Raw genomic sequence first — 18,910 nt, 5'->3', positions numbered from 1 at the left:
CATTTCTCTTTCCATTCCAGCTTTCTGCGGTTTATTACATTACACCTGGTGAAAGGATTTACAGCATCAGCAATGCTTACGCTAGGCAACAGAAACACAGCACAAACTCATACGTGAAGGTGACTATAGATAAATGTATGAGGGAGAGCTTAATTTCACTATGGAGTTAGTAAAGATAGACAGATGTGTATTGCCTAACCTCGTATAAAATATGCCCATATGCAGGGTGGGCTTTCCTCCTTTTTGCTTGCTGTTAAGGGAACACCAAGTCTCTGTGGGAAGGAGGGCAAAACACCACTGACCTGACAGGTCAGAGTCTAAAGGGAAATGCCTGCTATTAGCAACCGGCTCTGTTGAGAAACTCATAGTTTATATTATCCAAAGCACCTGTGAAAACAACTGACTTTTTTTACAAACTTTGTTATTGTTTTTGTGCGCAAGGCGACTGTGGATTTTTTGCTGGTGGGCCTAGAGTGTGCCTGTTCTGTTTCTTTACTTATTTCCACTTCATTACATGGAGTGAAACGAACAGGTAACCACGACCCCGTGCAAGCTGCAGGATTTCACTCATTTTTTCACTGTTGATAAAACAGGAGCTGGAGCCAGCCACCACAGTTAAGGCTATTTTATCCATTCCCGTCATTGTGTTTTTCGTATAGGCTATTTGAGGCGAACGAATAACGCACTGGGAACCAATTTGCCATGAAATTGTGAAATGTTTTGCGCTTTGTCACTGATCTCCATCTGAAAACCTCTTGATGGGAGTCAAAGGAGGAGGGAAGGTCGACGTGTGGGCATGCGGGCAAGTGTAAATGACCTAATTGGTAATTGTTTAATCGTACAGATCGGTCTCTTTCAGGGGGATACGGGCGGTTTGTTTTCCACGGCGCTGAAGCCGTTTCTAGCAGGATCGGCTTTCAGTGCGGGGAGTGGAGGGGAGCCCCTTGTTGTTCTAAGGGAGGAATAATATTAGGCTATCTGAGGCTGAAATGTACCCACACTGAGGGTAGGGGAGGCGCAGTCATCCGCTCAGATTGACGGACTGAAGAGAAACTGCACGCTTTGAGGCTGATGAAAGGCGTTTCCGATGATGAGCTCCGGCCATCTCCGCTAATCTGTTCAGCGCTCTCCTTTTAAAATGTCATAACCGACAAGGGAAGCAAGGGCTGGAATTTGGTGGTTTAAAAATGCTTAATGCCTTTTGGTTTGGTAGGCTATTCATCATAATCACTTTTACAGGGGAAAATAAGGAAACTCTTAAGCAGTTAAGATCTTCTGTGGCGATTTTTAGAAATTGTTACCCCCTTTACAGATACCAGAATCTGCCGCTTTCTGAAGAGTGACCTTGTGGCAACTTGTGTTCACACTTCCTATTTCATTGTGTTAAGTATACGCTACGATAAGATGGGGGAAGACGCTTACCTTAACCGGTTTACTGATTTAAAAAAACATAATAAATAAATAAAAACGGGATATGTTGACTATTTGCTATTTGCACAATGCTTAGCATGTGCTTAAATCTATATGTTTTAGAAGAAATAAAATGTAACAGTGGACAAATCTTTTGGAATAGAACTTAAAAAAAAGGAGATTCTTGCTCCACTGTTGTGGCCGGATTCTCCCCTTCCTGGAGCAAGAACCCGGCAACTTGCTCCAATTACCATCTTATTTTTTCATATTAATTTAATTTACATTTTATATCAAAGTAGATGCTCTTTATACTTACAACACTAAATAGCCTGTTTTAAGGTAAAATGTTTTTTTAAAAACATTTTTTATTGTAAACAGACATGGCAAATGAGAACTCACTGTAAAAAGGAAATATTTGAAATCCAAATGCGTTTATTTATGAAATGATTAATTAGTATTAATTTACTAGTGACAATAACATTTCATTTCATTATAATGACGCAAGATTAAAAAGAAGACATTTAACAGCTAATTCATACCTGACAGTTGCACCAGTTTATTCAAAATGTTTTTAAAAAAAATCTAGTTAAGACAGTTAACCTAGTAGCTGGATAATGCTAACTATGCTAATGCTAATGATAGGTAGTTAAAGTATGAACAACAAATAGTATTTTCACGTAACTGTTAAATTAATTCACATATTTGTGCATCTTCAAGGCTGTGTCCACAACTGCTCCAGGGGACTTTTGCCACAAAGGGGGTGACTTTACATTTTCCCCTGTAAAAAAAAACGTTTTTTTGTTTCTCTCAAAAAATAATTACTTCCCTCATGAATCTCCAAACACATTTAAAAATAACTATTGATGTACAGTTTAATAGTACAGATCATTAGATTATCTACCAATCACTTAGTAGACACGTTTATTGAGCGACAATACAGTAGATCACTTTTTTCAGTGAACGCACTTCAAGAAGGTTTCAGTGGAATAAATCGAACAAATATCGTGAGGCTGATGAAATGTAAAAATCTGAAGTAGCAGAGACATTCAATAAATTGTGTTGACGTTAATATTTGCGCAATTTATTGGTCAGGAAGAAAATTAAGGGGGGTGGGGGTTTCTTACCACAGGGGCTGTTCCCCCCCTCCCCATGTTACCCTATTTCTACTTGTACTTTTCATATGCTTATATGACATTCATCATATTTTTTGACTGACTGGAACCCATGACTACATTTTGATTGGCGGAGAATGATGACATTTGGAAATATACCTGCAGCTCCAATTTGTTTGGCTGAGAATGGTGACATCTGTTGTTGTGAGTAAAAATGTTATTTTTTTCTGACAAGCTTGTACAGGTCTCTGTAAGTGGTCTCTTTTTGGCTTGAATGGGGGAGAAGTAATAACTCATTTTGTGACATGGGTGATAATTGGACTGACTATTATGTTAATTTGATCATTTGCTTAGGGGATGATGTGTCCTATTACCGTTAATGGTACCTTTGGAGCGTTACACAACACGCTACATTTTTAATTCTTTTTTCTTTCTTTCTTTTTCAACAGCTTGCAACAGATACATCTAATGTCTGCGCTCTGGGCGTCGAGCCAGCATCCGATTGGCTGGGTGGCAGTGGGGCGGAACGGAGCCCAGTGACAGCTTGCAAGGAGCTGTCCTCCGGAGGGGTGGAGCTGAGGAGCCTGATGGGCCACTGACACGCTGACAGCCCTGGCCTCTTTAATCTATGCCGCTTCGCCTCTCTCTCTCTCTCTCTCTCTCTCTCTCTCTCTCTCTCTGTCTCTCTCTTCCTCTCTCACTTTTTTTTTCTCTCTCTCTCTGTCTCTCTCCCTTTCTCTTTCTCCCCAGCGCACACACGCATACGCAGTGGATTAGGACCTTCTCCCAGTGTTTCACACCTCCAAGCCCTTGCTGGGAGCTGCCTTTCCCCTTTCTATACGTAGTTAATGGAACGGTGTGAGACCCTAATTACCTAACCCTAATCATGCTGAGATTAACCAGAGTGTCACTGCCTTGTTAGCAAAATCATTAAAAGCCACTATACTTCATCATCATTTAAAAAGTCAGTCATCTGAATATGTTGGAGAGACATTGATGTGATTTTTGCACTGATTAAAGTGTTTCAATTCAAATTCTTTGAAAACTTTAAACAAATCAATGGCTGGATATGATACAGGAGAAGATGTTCCATTTCTCACTTATATTGAGCTCCATAATGTTTTGGACAAAGACATATTTTTTTCATTTTTTCTTTATTTGGTTCTGTACTCAACAATTTTAGATTCACACATTATCAGCTTCTATTTAAGGGTATTTTTAATATATTTTGGTTTTACCACATAAAAATTAGAGCATTTTTTATACATAGCCCCCCCATTTCAAGGCACTATGATATTTGGGAGAAATCAATGGTATGTAAATGAAAGTAGTCATGTTTAGTCCTTTTTGCAAATCCTTTCCATGCAATGACTGCTTGAAATTTGTGACCCATAGACATTGCCAGGTGCTGGGTATCTTGCCAGACCTGTACTGCAGCAATCTTCAGCTCCTGCTTGTTTTGGGGGTGGTTGCCTTAAGCTTACTCTTCAGCATATGAAATGCATGTTTAGTTGGATTCAGATTGGGTGAATACACTTTTCCAGTTTTTGTCTTTGAAAAACCCTGTTGTTGCTTCAGCAGTATGTTCGGGATCAGTGCCTTGCTGTAGAATGCCGCGCAGTCCAATGAGTTTGAAGGCATTTGGTTGAACTTGAGCAGATAAGATGCTTCTGTACACTTCTGAATTAATTCTGCTGCTGCTATCAACAGGTACATCATGAAGACAAGTGAGCCAGTGACTGTGGCAGCCATACATGCCAGCACCATAACACAACCATGTTTGATAAGGTGGGTGCATTGGATCTTGGGCAGTTCCTATTGGCCTCCATACTTTGCTCTTGCCATCATGCTGATACAAGTCAATCTTGGTCTCATCTGTCCACAAGTCCTTTTTCCATACCCGCAGGCTCTTTTTTTGGTGTTAGGCTATTTCTCATTATGAGAACCAACGAAGTGCCAATGACAGTAGAGCGGGCCACCATGAGCCTGAAAATTCATAATGAATCAATCAGGGACATAGCCAAAACATGGGGTTTGTCAAAATCAACTGTTTAGTGCATTGTTAGGAAGTAAGAATATGCTGGTGAGCTCAGTAACAGCAAACAACCTTGTAGACCATGGGAGACCACTGTAGTGGATGACCAAAGATTACTTTTAAGGTAAAAAGACTACCATGAGAAGAGTACACCAGTGTAACCTCAAAGGGTTTATCACAAGAAGCAAAGTACTGTCTCAAAAAAAGTCTCAAAAACCAAACAGCCAGGGTGTAGTTTGCTAAAAATTACATTAAAAACGCAATGTGTTATGAACAGATGGTACGAGTAATAATCTATACTAAAGTGATGGAAAGGAGATTTTCAGGGAACGTTCTTGACTGGCCATGTCAATCACCCTTTCCAACTGATCATGTGTTTCAATTTCTGAAGACAAGACTGAAGGCAAAACACCCCAGGAACAAACAGGAACCGAAGATGGCTGCAGTACAGGCCTCGCAAAACATCACCTGGCAAGATACCGAGCATCTGGTGATGTCTATGGGTCACAGACATCAGGCAGTCATTGAATGTAATGGATTTGCAACCAAGTATTAAATATGACAACTTCATTTAAGATTATGTTAATTTGTCCAATTAGTTTTGGTCCCCTAAAATTAAGTCTGTATATAAGAGTGGCTCTAAATCCTCCATGGATCAATACCCTCAAATTAAATCTTTCAGTCTGTACTTTAACCTCATATTAATTGTTTCTTTTCAAATCCAATGTGCTGGAGTACAGAGCCAAAACAGAAAACAATGCTAGCAGGTGAGGTGACTGGGTTGAATGAAAACCTGTGTACTCTTGGCCCTCCATGGCACATGATTGGGCACCACTGATTTAGGAGAGCACAGGATTCCAAGGCGTGTGCTTTCAGCCACCATTTTATGTGCATTTCATGCGCAGCTGCTGTATACAAATGACTGGTGCCCGACTGAGCAACGGAGTCGCTCTTGCACAGTGAGGCAGGGCGAATTCTGACTGAAACGATTCTTCTCAAGGTGATGCCACAGCTAAATGTGCCATGTCCCGCAGAACTCACAACCCGAGTCAGTGCACAGTAAACATGGGGCGCATAACTGCAACAAGAACTTGTACTTCGGTTGGACATACCTTAAAGGCCAGGCTGCTTGCATTTTATTTTACACATGTCATTATTTCATCTTCAGCCAGTGCTAAGCTGTCTGTGCATTAACTATTGGGACTTGTTCAGAAAGACTTTTTTGTCTACAAATAGAGAATAGTTTTTGAATGTTGGAAGGTAGTACTGATGTCTGAAGCTGTTACATGGCATTTAATGAGCCTGATGACAGACAAAGCAGTGAAGCAGTAATTGCTATATTTTGGTTTGGGTCCTTAGGTACGTGGACAGCGAGGAGAAGCCTGACCAGTGTTCATGGCTCAGAGAGACTGAGCTGAGCTGCGGCGCGTTGTGACTTGCCTCCCCGCACACCTGTCTGCTCAACCTCTTCCACTCAACGCCATCCTCTACCTTAGATCATCTCAATTCCTCTCTCTCCACGCATGAGCTGTGCTTGGCTAGCATGGAAAAATGTAAACTGCCTCTCTCCAGCCTTTTCCCTGCTTTGAAGTCTAAAGTGTGATTGCTTTTGGACCAAGGCCGGATTCTGTTGAAGGTTTTGACATGAAAAGCAGCCTTCGCTCTCAGGTTTAGCTCATTGCCAGTGAGCCAGGACTAAACCAATCAGCCTGCTGACTGTTGGATACAGTTACAAGACAAAGTGTGTGTGTGTGTGTGTGTGTGTGTCTCTCTGCTGGTGGAGTGGTTCCCCAATGACACGCATCTCCATTCATTGTCATCTTTCCTCAGTGTGTTCACCGAGCAGATGATTAGAGAATGTGCTGCCAAATATTAATTTCACTATTCATATCGTTGCTTTCTTGAAAATCAGTGTTTACTCCACTGTGACCCAAGACATGCCATCAGACAGCCAGGCCACAATGAGTTAGCAACATGGGCTTGAGGGAGTTTGTGTCATTTGTGAAATGAAAACAAGATGCTGGCTCCAGAACATATCTTTAGCTCTCCTCAGCTGTGCAGTAACAGTTGTGTAGTTTAGTTCCCTTATACCTTTATCACGTTCATATTTTGGATTCATTGATATTTGATAGATCCATAGCTAAAAGCATCTAGCTATGATTTTATAGTAACTGGAGCAGCACCACTGCGGATGTTTGTTAATGTTATCAACCATCTACATAGTCTACCTCTGACAACAATACCTGGCAATTCCACTTGTTAATGAGAAATCCTCACTGAGTAACATGAGGGTCCAAAAAGAGAGACTGGCTCAAAATAGAGCACCAGTGCTGCTGCTGACCCCTGCTGCGCTGCAAATGGGGGCAAGGCGATGTTCACGCTCTGCGTTCCCCCAGACCTCACAGAGTTATGTTTCTCTGTCTCTTTCTTGATTGTTTCTCCACGGGGACAAATCCCCTCACCAGGGTGAGCAATGGAAGAGAGCCAGTGAAAGGAGGCAGTTTGTGTCGCGTTCTCGGAAACGACTGCCTCTTGAGTCACTGCCCCTGCCTGCTTCGCTCGAGCCTTTGTCAGTATCAGCACCGTTACAATGCGCAAATTATTTCCTGTTGGGGATTAAAGCAATTAGTCCTAATAAATTATCATCCAGCCTCAGAGATGCATTTGGAACCCAGCATACATCTCTCTCTCTCTCTCGCTCTCTCTCTCTCACTCTCTCTCTCTCAATCTCTCTCTTTTTCTCTCTCTTGACTTTCTTTAGGTAGGAGAAAGGAACCATTGTTCAGAAGCAAAAAACCATTGAAGATGCTCCACAAAGGTATGGAGGTACTCTAACTTTGCACGTGCAATTGAAAAGCGTATTTCATAAATGCAACTCTTGTTTTCCTTTTCCTGAAAAGAGCCACTATAAGCGACAGTGACTCACACATTTCTTGTACGTTAATCAGTGAGCTCATTCATGCTGTGACACTGGCAGTTCATGGGTTTTCACATATTTGACATGCTGCAAGCTGGTAGACGGTGATAGTTTCTCAAATGTAGGCCCTCCCCCTCCCAGACCTGACAAAAAGCAGTGATCCATGTTTTTTTAAAATTCTCATTGTTCTTCCGTTCACCCCTGCAATAACTCACAAGAGTGCTATAGCAGAGGTTAATACCTTGTTCTCCCAAAGATGTCCACCCCACAAATGTCTGTACCCCTTTGCTTTCCATGTGTGTAAATCCCAGTTAAATCAAGCTCATTCAAAAGTAATGCCCGTAATGGAAAAGATGGAACGTTTTGGTGGGCATTTAAAACCAAAGAGATTACGCCGCCTGTCTCTCATTTTTGTGGCCCGCTGATATAACTCTGATCATTATTTAAGCCTGGCCACGGATTGTAGAGGTTGCAATGTGATACAGAGAGCTGAGAATACCTGGGAGAGCGATTAATACGGACGTGAAGCACTCATTGTTCCCCTAATGCCTCCTTCAATTATCCGCATGGAGGTCATTTGTACTTGGAGCCCCTCGCTGATGCCTGAATTGTCCCGGCTGCTCTCCGCAAATTTTAACCCTGATTAGCCGGATCAGGTGGAATTAGAGGAACCAGGGACAACCCAAACACTGCGCGAAGGGATCCGCTTTCAGACGTCCCCGAGAAAGCCTGGCATTTACCTGTGATCACGAGAGAAAGGCAGCTGGTTATTCAGCTCCACCACACACAGTGTTTGCCTAGCCCCTGCCCCCCACCTCCCTCAACAAAATCCACACGGCCCTAAACTTATTCTTCCCTTTCTTTAGAAGAGTTAAGTTCCAGCATTACTACGAGAAGGCCCTTTGAAAAGCGATTGCTGGAGCTGTTTACTGGCTGATGGCGACGTTTTTCTTGGCATTCTGGTGATGGCACAGCTTATACACTAGCACTGTATTTATTAGGAAATGATCATTTCTGCATTTTGGCTGTCTCTCCTGCCAGTTGGGGTTTGTCGTTGATGAGTAGTGTTTTATTGAAATGGTCCCAAACCTGCTCTCCAGTGTCGGTGTTTAGTGTTATTGTTCCCATAGTGTCTGACATGGAAGAGCGGCTTTCACGAATCAGCTATTTATTTTAGCTGTCTGTTTTCATTTTGGATTCATTTTGTGTTATGACACCTGAATTACGACAAATCCAAATAGTTGACTCAAAGTAAAACATTTTTTTTTTTTAAACGAATGACGATATATATATATATATATATTTTTTTTTTTTTTTAATCAGTTAGAATAAAAGGCTCATTTAATCTGATTTAGTTTATTATTGTATATTGTAGGTCCATGGACAGTTGGCATAACTCACCTTTCTAAAACTATGATTAATGCCTCTTACGTGTGTTCTCAATTCTTGACTGAGTACATGATAAATCAATGTTAAACTTTGTCATTTAAAAAAGAAAGAAATCAGCGCATCAATTTAAATTACTCAGATGCCTTGGGGCCATGGCTACGCACAGTGTTATTTTGTTTTTGATCAGCTGCTGCTGAAAGCAGAGAGGAGCTAGTGTGTGAGCGATGCCATCCGTGGCGTGGCCGGGCTGGAGTCACGTACCGTGCGTGTTTGGACCACGGCTCCGCCCTGCTGTGGGTTCTGGATGTGAAGTGATCAAAGCCAGCTCGGCCCGCCGGTGAGCGGTGACAGCAGTGACTGTAGCGTGTTCGCGGCGCTGTCTGTTCACATTAGCAGAAGTGATAGGTATCTCTGGCCCTTAATCGACACACCTGTGATGCATTCTGCAATGCCACTCAGGAAGCGCAGAACTTAGAGCGTTCTCCCGCAATCATTCATCACCGATCCTCCGGCTGAGCTGTCTGTGTGTGTGTGAGTGTGTGTGTGTGTGTGCGTACACGAGCACACGTGTGTGTGTGTTCATGTGTGTGATTACACCTCTGTGATTGTTGATAATTCTGAGTGTATAAGAGTTTGTGAGTGTTTATAGAAATGTTATTGCCTTGTTTCATGTTTTATAACGAAAGTTATAATGCAAGTGACCCCATATTAGTGACATTTAGCAGCCTTTAATAAACATTGCAGGAGCTATTCAATGCATAGACAGCTCCATAGACAGCTTCCTTGCTCCAATACAATGGCAATTGTGGTATCTATTTATTGCTTGTGAGCTTTTTTGTCTAAATGCAGATCCTTAACCAGTGGTTTTGTACTTGCAGTGATGCTTGAAAGTGATATACGATGTGATTTATAGAACTACTGTAAATATTGTATTATATATGGCGCATTATTTTATATTTGGGAAGCACGGTTTAGTTGTTTATGCTTTCAGTTGAAAGCATAATGTGTGTTGTCTAGAAAGTTTGAGTTAACACTGCACAGGCGATAGAGAGTGAGTAATTCAGCTGGAGGAGCAATAAATAACTTAATTGCATTTATATTATCAGACTCATTAAGAACATTAGCAAGGCACTTCCTTTCTAGAGACTTAAGAGGAATAGAATCTTGGCTGTGAAAGTGATCTGTTTTCAAAGGCCAAGGATCCCTGACCCAGAGCTATTGTCAGTGACCTCCCTCACCTGCATAGCTTCACACAAAATCCACTATTTGGACAGGTGATCCCATTCCTGCTAATCAGAAAGGCCATTCCAGGGATAAATTAGTGGCCTTAATGAAGCTATTAGTTCATGATTAATTGTTTCACACCATTTAATGCGGCTGTCATGATATTTAAAACAGTGAACATGTTATGTAATATATATATGTGTATGTAGAGTATGTATTTTTTTTCAATCATATGCCACCCAATTAGGGCCACATCTTAAAGTCGAACGTCATTAACAATTTAAATTATGGTTACACAAGTTCAACGAATCACTGTCTTTCTTTCATAAATACTATAATATACATTAATTAATTAATGTATTCATTCAATAATTCATTCATTCATTCATTCATTTATAATCTATATGAGAACACAATTCTGCACATCTCAGGCATTTGTAGGTTTCTTCACTACTTTACTAAGCGGAACACAAGAGGAAACCTCATTGTAATATACAGTAAATGAGCCTCTAAATTAATTTTGAGTGTGTCGTTTAATTAGTGTGGTGTGTTTCTCCTGTAAACTCTGCTTGTTTGTTTTTTCGCCTCATTAAAAAGATAGAATCGGCTGTGTTTACGGCCTCTATCGGTCTGGATTGACGGGGTGTTTACACACAGCTCTTTCTCTCCTGGCTTGTTGTCACGGCTGCTTTTGTGCTCTCTCTCCCTGATTGGGTCTGTGTGGGTTTCACCCAAGTGGCTCCCTGTCATTAAGATACTAAATCTCTCTGGGCAATAAAGTCAAATTAGTTTGCCTTTCTAATTATCCTAATACTGCCTCCTGTATGATTGTTTTCCGCCATGAAGTCCCTCTAATCCACATACTGAAATAAAGCTCAGATTGTTCCCCTAATAATCTGTTATCTCTGGGCTCCCAAGTCTTTTTGATATGGCAGAGGAAGCCAATGGATTGCTGCTCTCCTGTTATTAATACGCTGCATGCATTGCTCCATAAATAAAATGAGCTGGATTTATATGCATGCAATATGGAGCTATTCTGTACTGGGTTCAGCAAGATAAACTTTGACATTACAGAAGGCATTTACTTATATAGTACATGCATGTACATATTACATACATATAATTAAGTATTGGGACAGTGACACAATTATAGTTGTTTTGGATCTGGATTTTAAATAAAACAAAGAATATGAGGTTAAAGTGAAGACTGCCATCTTAAAAAGGTACATTAAAAACTAGAGTTTATAAACAGTCCTATGGACAGATGAGATGACAAAAGTGATGGAGAGAGGAAAGTATAGAGAATGCAAGGAACTGCTCATGATCCAACACATGCCACCTCATCTGTGAATCATGGTGGAGGTAGTGTTATGGCTTGGGTATGTATGGCTGCCACAGGTGCATGTAAATATTTACATTTACTTTTATATGAACCTTTACATATATTGCAATATGAGTAATGCATGTACACGAAATATTGCTTGTAATTCATAACATTCATTGTACCGCTGTTCTCCAGTTCCCAGTAGATCAAACCAATTGTGGATGGCGGTATTTGATACATTACGCTGTGTGTACGTGTTCTGAAACTGCTATGATGAAGAAAGAGCGTACATTTCCATGTCAGTTCTCATGACTGTTCCATCATGTTGACTGAAAAATCCCAAAACAAACCAACGTCTCAACTTGTCCAAAGTACGCCTTAAGAGAGCATGTCCTCTACTAACACCTTTCAAAAAGAAATGTCTGATAGATTCATATTTTCTCCTCCTATTAAGGAAAAATCTACTCTTGTACACTTGTGTCACTAATTTATGTGCTATTTCCATATATCCAAATACTTTTTTAGGGGGAAGTACGCTGGTGGCGGGGGATAGAAGTACATGTCCGAAGTGTTAATCGGGTCAGTAGAATGATGAATCGCCGTGAATATTTGCTCAGAAATTCTACCTAGGCTCCTTGATTGCATTTATACTTCTCAGTTGATTGAAGAGTTTCTTTGAAGCTTTTTTTTCCCTGTCACCCCCACCACTCAGTTGGTGGTCATGTGACCTTGATGAGAAGGCGGGGCTTGGGCGGGAGGAAACAGGTAAGGGGCAGTGTGCTTCACACCTGGCTCAGGTGAGAGCTCTCTCCTCGGAGCAGACACCTTCACCCACCAGCCATCTCTTCAAGGACTCCTCTCTCACAGCTCACAGCCTGCTCTCTGATCACATGGATTCATATCGCTCTTATTGCTATACGTCTATACAGCTGTGCCGCTGTGCTGCATTTTCTACGTGGATTTTTTTTGGCTGAATGGGCACACATTGCATTAGGCTAATGTTTTTTTTTTGTTTCCTTATTTTTAATTGGCTGGTGCAATAAGACCCTACCTCTTCAGCTGACACCAGCTACAACACTTTTTTTCTCAGTTCGCAGGCTGCTTTATTTGATCCTGTACCTGTATTGCATTACACCGCTCTATATCAGTGTCTAATCTGCATTTACAATTTGTACGCTCACCATCCAGGGCCCATTGTTGAGCGGGGACTGAGTGTGCCGTTCGGTTAGTCTTTCCTTGGCCCTCTCCTCCTGGCTGTGTGGAACCGGGACGCGGGAGCCCCCCGGACCCTGCCAGGAGAGCGGAGATGTTCAGCCCGGGCCAGCTGGTGTCGGCCCTGTCGCCCGTCGTCTTCCCCTCCTCCGCGGCTCACTTCTACCCTGCCTTTCCGGCCAGGCTGGGCATGCCGCAGATCTCCAGCCTCTTCATACCGAGGCCCCTGGTCAGCTACGAGATATTCCAGAGCTACCAGCTGCAGCCCGAGCCCTGCAAGCAGGCTCTGCTCCTGGCCACCCAGGCGGCCGGATTGGTGGGGATCCCAGAGTACGCAGGTGAGAGAGGGGGTCGTTTCAGACTGTGAGACACTAGACACCTAACAGCGTGAAGCACACTGTCTGTAGGCCATTTGTGTAGAAAAATGAAGCTTGACTGAACTAGACTGTTTCATCTGTTGCACAATGCTGAATCTGTGTGTGTGTGTGTTTGTGTGCGAGCATACATGCATGCGAGTGTGTATGTGTGTATGTGTGTGTGTGTTTGTTAGGTGGCAATGAAAGTATATGCAATTAATAACCCTGGTTTTACTTACACATACTATTGAAAAACTATGAGGCAATAAATAATGCAGTATTCTAGATTTAATGTATGTGTTGCTTATTGCATAGTATATGCATTTCATGTCCCTAAATCTCGATGGCTTGTTTCTATCCTTCATAGTTCTAGAATTTGAATTTAAAAATAGTATTGGCATATTGCATCCAGAATTATGTGTAAAGTCTAATGAAAGTGTTAACAAGGCTTCAGGCTCCTTCACCACTGAACAATGATAATGCTAATGTTTACAATAGATAGGCTAACAACTCATGAGTAACAATTGATTGCCACTGCAGTTTTGCAGCGTATGTTAATAGGGCCTAATGAACGCATTGCTAATTATCCAATCTGGAGCAATTAGAGCCTTGTCACTTGCCGGTATCTCCCTAATTGCTGGTGGCTCTGCGGTCACGCTGTGATTTCCAGACGAGCTGCGGCCAGTGAAGCAGAGGCGGGCTCGGGCCAACTACAGCAGCTGGCAGCTGGAGGAGCTGGAGAAGGCCTTCGAGAGCACGCACTACCCTGACATCTTCATGAGGGAGGCCCTGGCCCTCCGGCTCGACCTCATCGAGGCTCGAGTGCAGGTAAGACCCCGCCACCTGGGCCGTCCTGACTGCCACATCTCCCAGAGACGATGACGAACAGGCTGGGATTAACGGCCCGAGTATTCACTAGGAGGTCTGAAGCATGCATCACCAGTGTGGGAGGCGATTTACAGACTGGAATGTGGAAAGTGTAAATGAGGTGAATGGGTTTTATTTAGAATATCAACACAGATGAATGGAAAAAAATAAGGTTTGCCTCTTTCCTATATCATTAGTGTCTTTTTTGCTCTTAAAATATTTTATAGATCTTGGGGTTATTGTTACATCCAGGGCCAGTCTTGTAACAAATGATCACACTTGGCCTTTTGTTTTCCACATATAATTAACAGTGCCATTTCAGTTGAACTGATTCTTAATGCTAAATTATTTGTACATATTGGTGGATTGATGTATGGAGATTTTGCTCGGTTGAGTAAATCTTCCCTCCTGATAGAGCGGAACCTGTGCCCGTCTCTCCAGGTGTGGTTCCAGAACCGCAGGGCCAAGATGCGGCGGCAGATGAAGCTGCAGGGCCGGGCTGGGGAGAGGGCAGCGGGCGAGGGCTGCCAGGAGGTCCCCACCGTGTCCCGCCAAGCCATACAGGACCCCGAGAGCTCCGACAGCGAGCACTGGGACAGGAAGCCAGAGAAAGGGGGCTACCCCAGGCCCGGGACCCGACCCCCAGCGACGTCCGCAGTCCTGACCGGCCGCGTCCAGGGCGGGGCGCGCCGGTCCGGGGAGCTGGAGAGAGTTCAGGGCCCTGGCACGGACGAGTTCCGCTCCTTCAGCATCGCCAAGCTTCGGGCCAAAGCCAAGGAGCACGAGGCAGAGATCCACAGCACCGCGGCCAAATCCAGACTGGAGCTGCTGCCCGGGGACACGGAGAGGGCGACCGAGCCTTTGTCTCCATTACACCCCGTTTAACCTGCAGCCACATTGTCATGTGTACTCTCTACTGATGCCCATCATTGAAGCACTGTGACGGAATGGAGTAGAAGCCAGATAAAAAAAACTATTCTGTCACACTGTCTTATTTGCTTTATTCTTTCATCTCAGCTTTATAAATTAATTGATTTATAATTTATACTTATCTGTCCTGTATCTATATAGCTAGGTTGATGCTGTACAGTAAATCCCATATCTGACTTTTTATGAATAGATGAATAAACTGTGCATTACAATTTGTTTCTGGTAATGTTTGCTTTTTGATATCTGTTCAACAGATAGTAGTGCAGTTGAAAAGCATAACAGTTACAGTTTGAAGTAAACATTGCTGGTTGAAAAGAACATGGAACATCACCATCAATGTGACTCAGCACTTTGGCTGAACCTTGTAGATTTTTTATCTTCAGTTCTTTCATAGCTAGATTTATTATGTGGGGGACATTTAACAAACAATTTCCAGAAATAACATGACTTGTTTGAAAAGCACATTTTTTCCCATGTCTGAACTGTTGTACAGGAAAGCTTTGTCAGTGTTGTGTGACAGGATAATAGTGTTTTTGTTTCCTCTAGTTCACACTTACAGAATTTTTCCAAGAAAATATGTCTATATATAAAAGGTAAAGGTATGTTTTCTCTGTCTTTATCCTTCCAGCTATGTGTAATGTTCAATGTAATCAGAGGCTTAATGTATTTTTTTTAAGGCTTAAATCTTTTGAAATTGTTTTAATTGTTTCTGAATAGTCCAGTTTGCCTGGATAGACACAAACTTTTATGTGTAAAAATCTAATTTGGTTTTATTATCTAACACGTTTTTTTTTTTGCAAAAATTTGAATTTAAATTATTTTTACTGCACCCAGCACAACCATGCACACATGCAATGAGACCCGGCAATCTCATAAGGTATACTACAACTATAGCATCCATGCATTTTCATATCTCTTCCTGTATATTTGTACGGAGCCCCTGCAGTTCCAAAAAATCATATTATTTTTATATTGTGGCCACAAAATGTCTTATGTCACATAAGATTAAAATTGCCATTTTTTTGGAGTTCCGTATGCATTGGCTCTCACAGATTATATAATTCTATGCTGTCTCAAAACTGTGTTTTACATATAGATTCTTTGGTGAATTTGTTTTTAAGTGTGGACAGGCAGTAGTAGTACAAAAGTAAATAACATTGTGACCACTAGATGGTGTATATTTTCAACAACTAGAACAAATTGCCATTCTCAGTTGCTCTAAATATTTGAAAATGCATTAGTATAGATATTTACCGTAACCCTGTGTATCTGGTTTTTGGCAGCTAGTGTGTCTGACTCTGTCAGTGTGTCTGACTGCTTTTGTACTAGTTTTACAGTCCACTATGTGAACTGTAATGGATGGGAAATTTGGATATACTGATATAAACCTTTAATTTTCTGTATACCATTGAGAATAACTTCCAGCCGGTATGTCTATGCAATAATGCTCACCTCAGATTTAAAAGGTGCTCTCAACATTGCACAAACACGCATGCCCTTAAATAATTGTTATGATTACAAAAAATAAAAACACAGGCTTTGGAGCTGAAGGTGAAGTTAAATTTTATGACCATGCATCTGTTCGCCCTCTGCTGGCTACATTTTAGCAAGGGCTTTCTCCTGAATAAATCATTATGTTCCCTCTTTCATCAGTGAATTAGTTCAGGCTTGGACAATTTATATTTCTTCTTGGCTGATTACCAGACAGACACTTGCGTGGAACACAATTTGCGGAACATCATTTCTGGCATTTCTTGCAATAAAGTACTGTGTAAATACAGGACGTACTCAACAAGACAAAGTTCAGTTGTCGTATAAATAATCTTTGTAACCGAACAAAAGACATTCAAGATTGTTCAGCTGAATATGCGCAGCTAATAAATATTGTGAGTACCAGTATTAACCTCTCTCTCTTGTACTGTAGAACTACATTTTCAATTGTGTACAGGCAAATACTCACACAGCAAATAAATACAAATGACAGACATCTGTCTTGGCTGGGCTGCAGGATGATTAATTTGTGGCCCTAATAACTTGTGCACACACAGTGTTTTTGTTGGCTGCATATAAATAGAGGCTGCGGAGTAACTTTTTCCAGATGTGGCAGTCAGGAGGGTATGTATCATGAGAGCAGGGGGGATCGTTTTGGTGCTGTTCCCTCCGAACATGGTGAGAACAGCAGCTCCACATCGGATGCATTCTCTTCCCCTGAATCACCGAATTTCCTGTGAGGATTACCAGAGCTGGGGCCAGAGGCTATGCCTTTTTAAAAAACACGGGCCATGTTTGTACTGCCTAGGCTCTGTCAGGAAGCTCCATTTACATCTCACATGAACAGACTGAGGGGGAGGGGGGAACAAATCGCTTACTGAACATCAGAGGTAGACCACTAAATCACAATTCCATAAGCTGTTTACATTTCCTAGGACTTTACAAATACAGTACATACAAAGACTTTATCTAAGGCATGCTCAAAATGAGAGGATTCTACTTGTTTGTCAGTGAATTAGTTAGACTTGCATTGTTGAAAAATATTGGTCAAAAAGAGAAGGATTACATTCTTTCATTCTCTCCTTTGGAATTTATTGTGAGATAAACTTGGGTTTCAAACTCACATGCCAGAGATTCTATATGCAAGAGCACCCCCCTCTGGTAAAGAAAATACTGCAAATGGCAAGATCTCCTCAGAAAATAGTTTGCACACATTTCAATTTTTGTTCATACTTTATTTATCCAGGAGATTCCCATTAAGGTAAAAATCTTTTTTAAAGGAAGAATCTAATTTTACAGGCTAGTCTAGAAAATGTACCCTGTCTTACCATATGTCCCTAATTGTCAGAATGAAATACAAATGTAAATATGTCTATATTGTCTACAGGGCTGTATCATTAAACAATTAGTGAAAACAATCACCCATTACATTGCACAGCTGCTAAAACAGGCCCGATCAGAATAAAAAGTCAAATACTATTTATAACGTTTGCACAATACTAAATACTGAATCATAATGTTTTTTTTCTGATGTCCCATAGTAAATACTAATGTGAGTCTCTCTTTATAATACACTAGATTTAGTTGGGGTGATAACTTATATTTTTCATTGAAGTTCTACTGTAGTATTTGAGTTAGGAATGCAAACAATGCTCTCATAAATTGCGGGTCTTGATCCACTTCCCACTCAGGGAGCCAAGACCCCTACAACTCCTAAAATGGCAAACATATCCACAAAAGATGCATATTTGCCATTCTAGTGCATAGAAAATTCTAAACATAAGCTTAACATTTGCCCTAAAAAACCAAGTGTAATTCCTGCTTGAGTGACAGCACATACTTTAATGTCAAGTACAATGATATGTAGAAGCCTAAACTGTTTATGGTGAGTGAGGTCACATCCTGGTACTTCCCTTGTTGGAACATCTGATGATGTCACCACACCGTTCATGGTTGCTACTTTCAATTAAAAGCAGCTGGTTCATTTAAACAGAATGGTTTTGGTTTATCCAATGTCATGCTCCCTTAATGACTGTGTCTGTTGAGCATTCCATGAAAAGCTGTATAAGCTTTCGGAAGTTCCAATGAGTTACCATCTGGGATTCACTCCATAAAGTACAGTACATTTGTCTCATGTGGTCTTAGAACCAGATAAGACATTCAGTATCCAAAAGACTGCAGTCCAAATGGGCTATTTCCTGTAGGATTTCCAACTTGCGATAACTACTCTAAGTACTTAACTGATCGCTGAGGCTGACAAACAGCCATGATGGTATGAAAATTAGCACCGCCTTCTTTGTCATTATGAAATGTCTCACTGTTTAATATCCTGAGACTTTAAAAGGAATTAATCTATTTTATGTAAAGTTAAATTGGGTTGATCCTCGTTTGAAAACAGGGCAAGAAATCAGTTTTATATGTTTGCTTTATGTGTGACACAGTGCAATGCTGCCATTAGACATATGCAATAAATGTGTGCATACATGGTATGTGTCTGCGGTACTGTTCAGACAAAATAACATCACCAACCATGCATGTTATGTTATATAATTGCAAAAAGATGTAGTTTTGAATTTGTGAGGTACTATTTACAAAATTTAAATACCTGTGCTACTGAACAACGTTTTATCCGTGATGCCTGCC

The 18,910-nt window shown here is 41.3% G+C and overlaps 1 protein-coding gene across 3 annotated transcripts; it reads left to right on the top strand.

Annotated features, from left to right (window-relative positions):
• The first annotated feature begins 5,095 nt into the window (after positions 1-5,095).
• Positions 5,096-15,525, top strand: si:dkey-43p13.5 (retina and anterior neural fold homeobox protein 2). Of its 3 annotated transcripts, none has more exons than XM_035403638.1 (5): positions 5,096-7,375; positions 11,937-12,176; positions 12,600-12,961; positions 13,650-13,807; positions 14,288-15,525. In XM_035403638.1, exons 3-5 carry the CDS (start codon positions 12,718-12,720, stop codon positions 14,729-14,731), a joined length of 846 nt encoding a protein of 281 aa, XP_035259529.1. In that variant the 5' UTR covers positions 5,096-7,375; positions 11,937-12,176; positions 12,600-12,717; the 3' UTR covers positions 14,732-15,525. The 3 variants fall into 3 exon arrangements, with proteins under 3 accessions (XP_035259529.1, XP_035259526.1, XP_035259528.1); XM_035403637.1 differs by having other exon boundaries at positions 5,307-5,324; positions 7,319-7,375; positions 11,937-12,961; XM_035403635.1 differs by having other exon boundaries at positions 11,937-12,961.
• The last annotated feature ends 3,385 nt before the right edge of the window (positions 15,526-18,910 follow it).

The sequence above is a fragment of the Anguilla anguilla genome, chromosome 2 (assembly GCF_013347855.1).
Source record: "Anguilla anguilla isolate fAngAng1 chromosome 2, fAngAng1.pri, whole genome shotgun sequence".
Classification (NCBI taxonomy): domain Eukaryota; kingdom Metazoa; phylum Chordata; class Actinopteri; order Anguilliformes; family Anguillidae; genus Anguilla; species Anguilla anguilla.
The sequence above is the reverse complement of the archived record's forward strand: the minus strand, read 5'-3'. Positions and strand labels throughout refer to the sequence as shown.

Excerpts from the sequence above, each read along its gene's own strand:
- si:dkey-43p13.5 (XM_035403638.1), top strand. The coding sequence starts at position 12,718 with ATGTTCAGCCCGGGCCAGCTGGTGTCGGCCCTGTCGCCCGTCGTCTTC. Across the intron at positions 12,962-13,649 it reads GGGGATCCCAGAGTACGCAG|ACGAGCTGCGGCCAGTGAAG; the intron begins GTGAGAGAGGGG and ends TGTGATTTCCAG. Across the intron at positions 13,808-14,287 it reads TCATCGAGGCTCGAGTGCAG|GTGTGGTTCCAGAACCGCAG; the intron begins GTAAGACCCCGC and ends CCGTCTCTCCAG.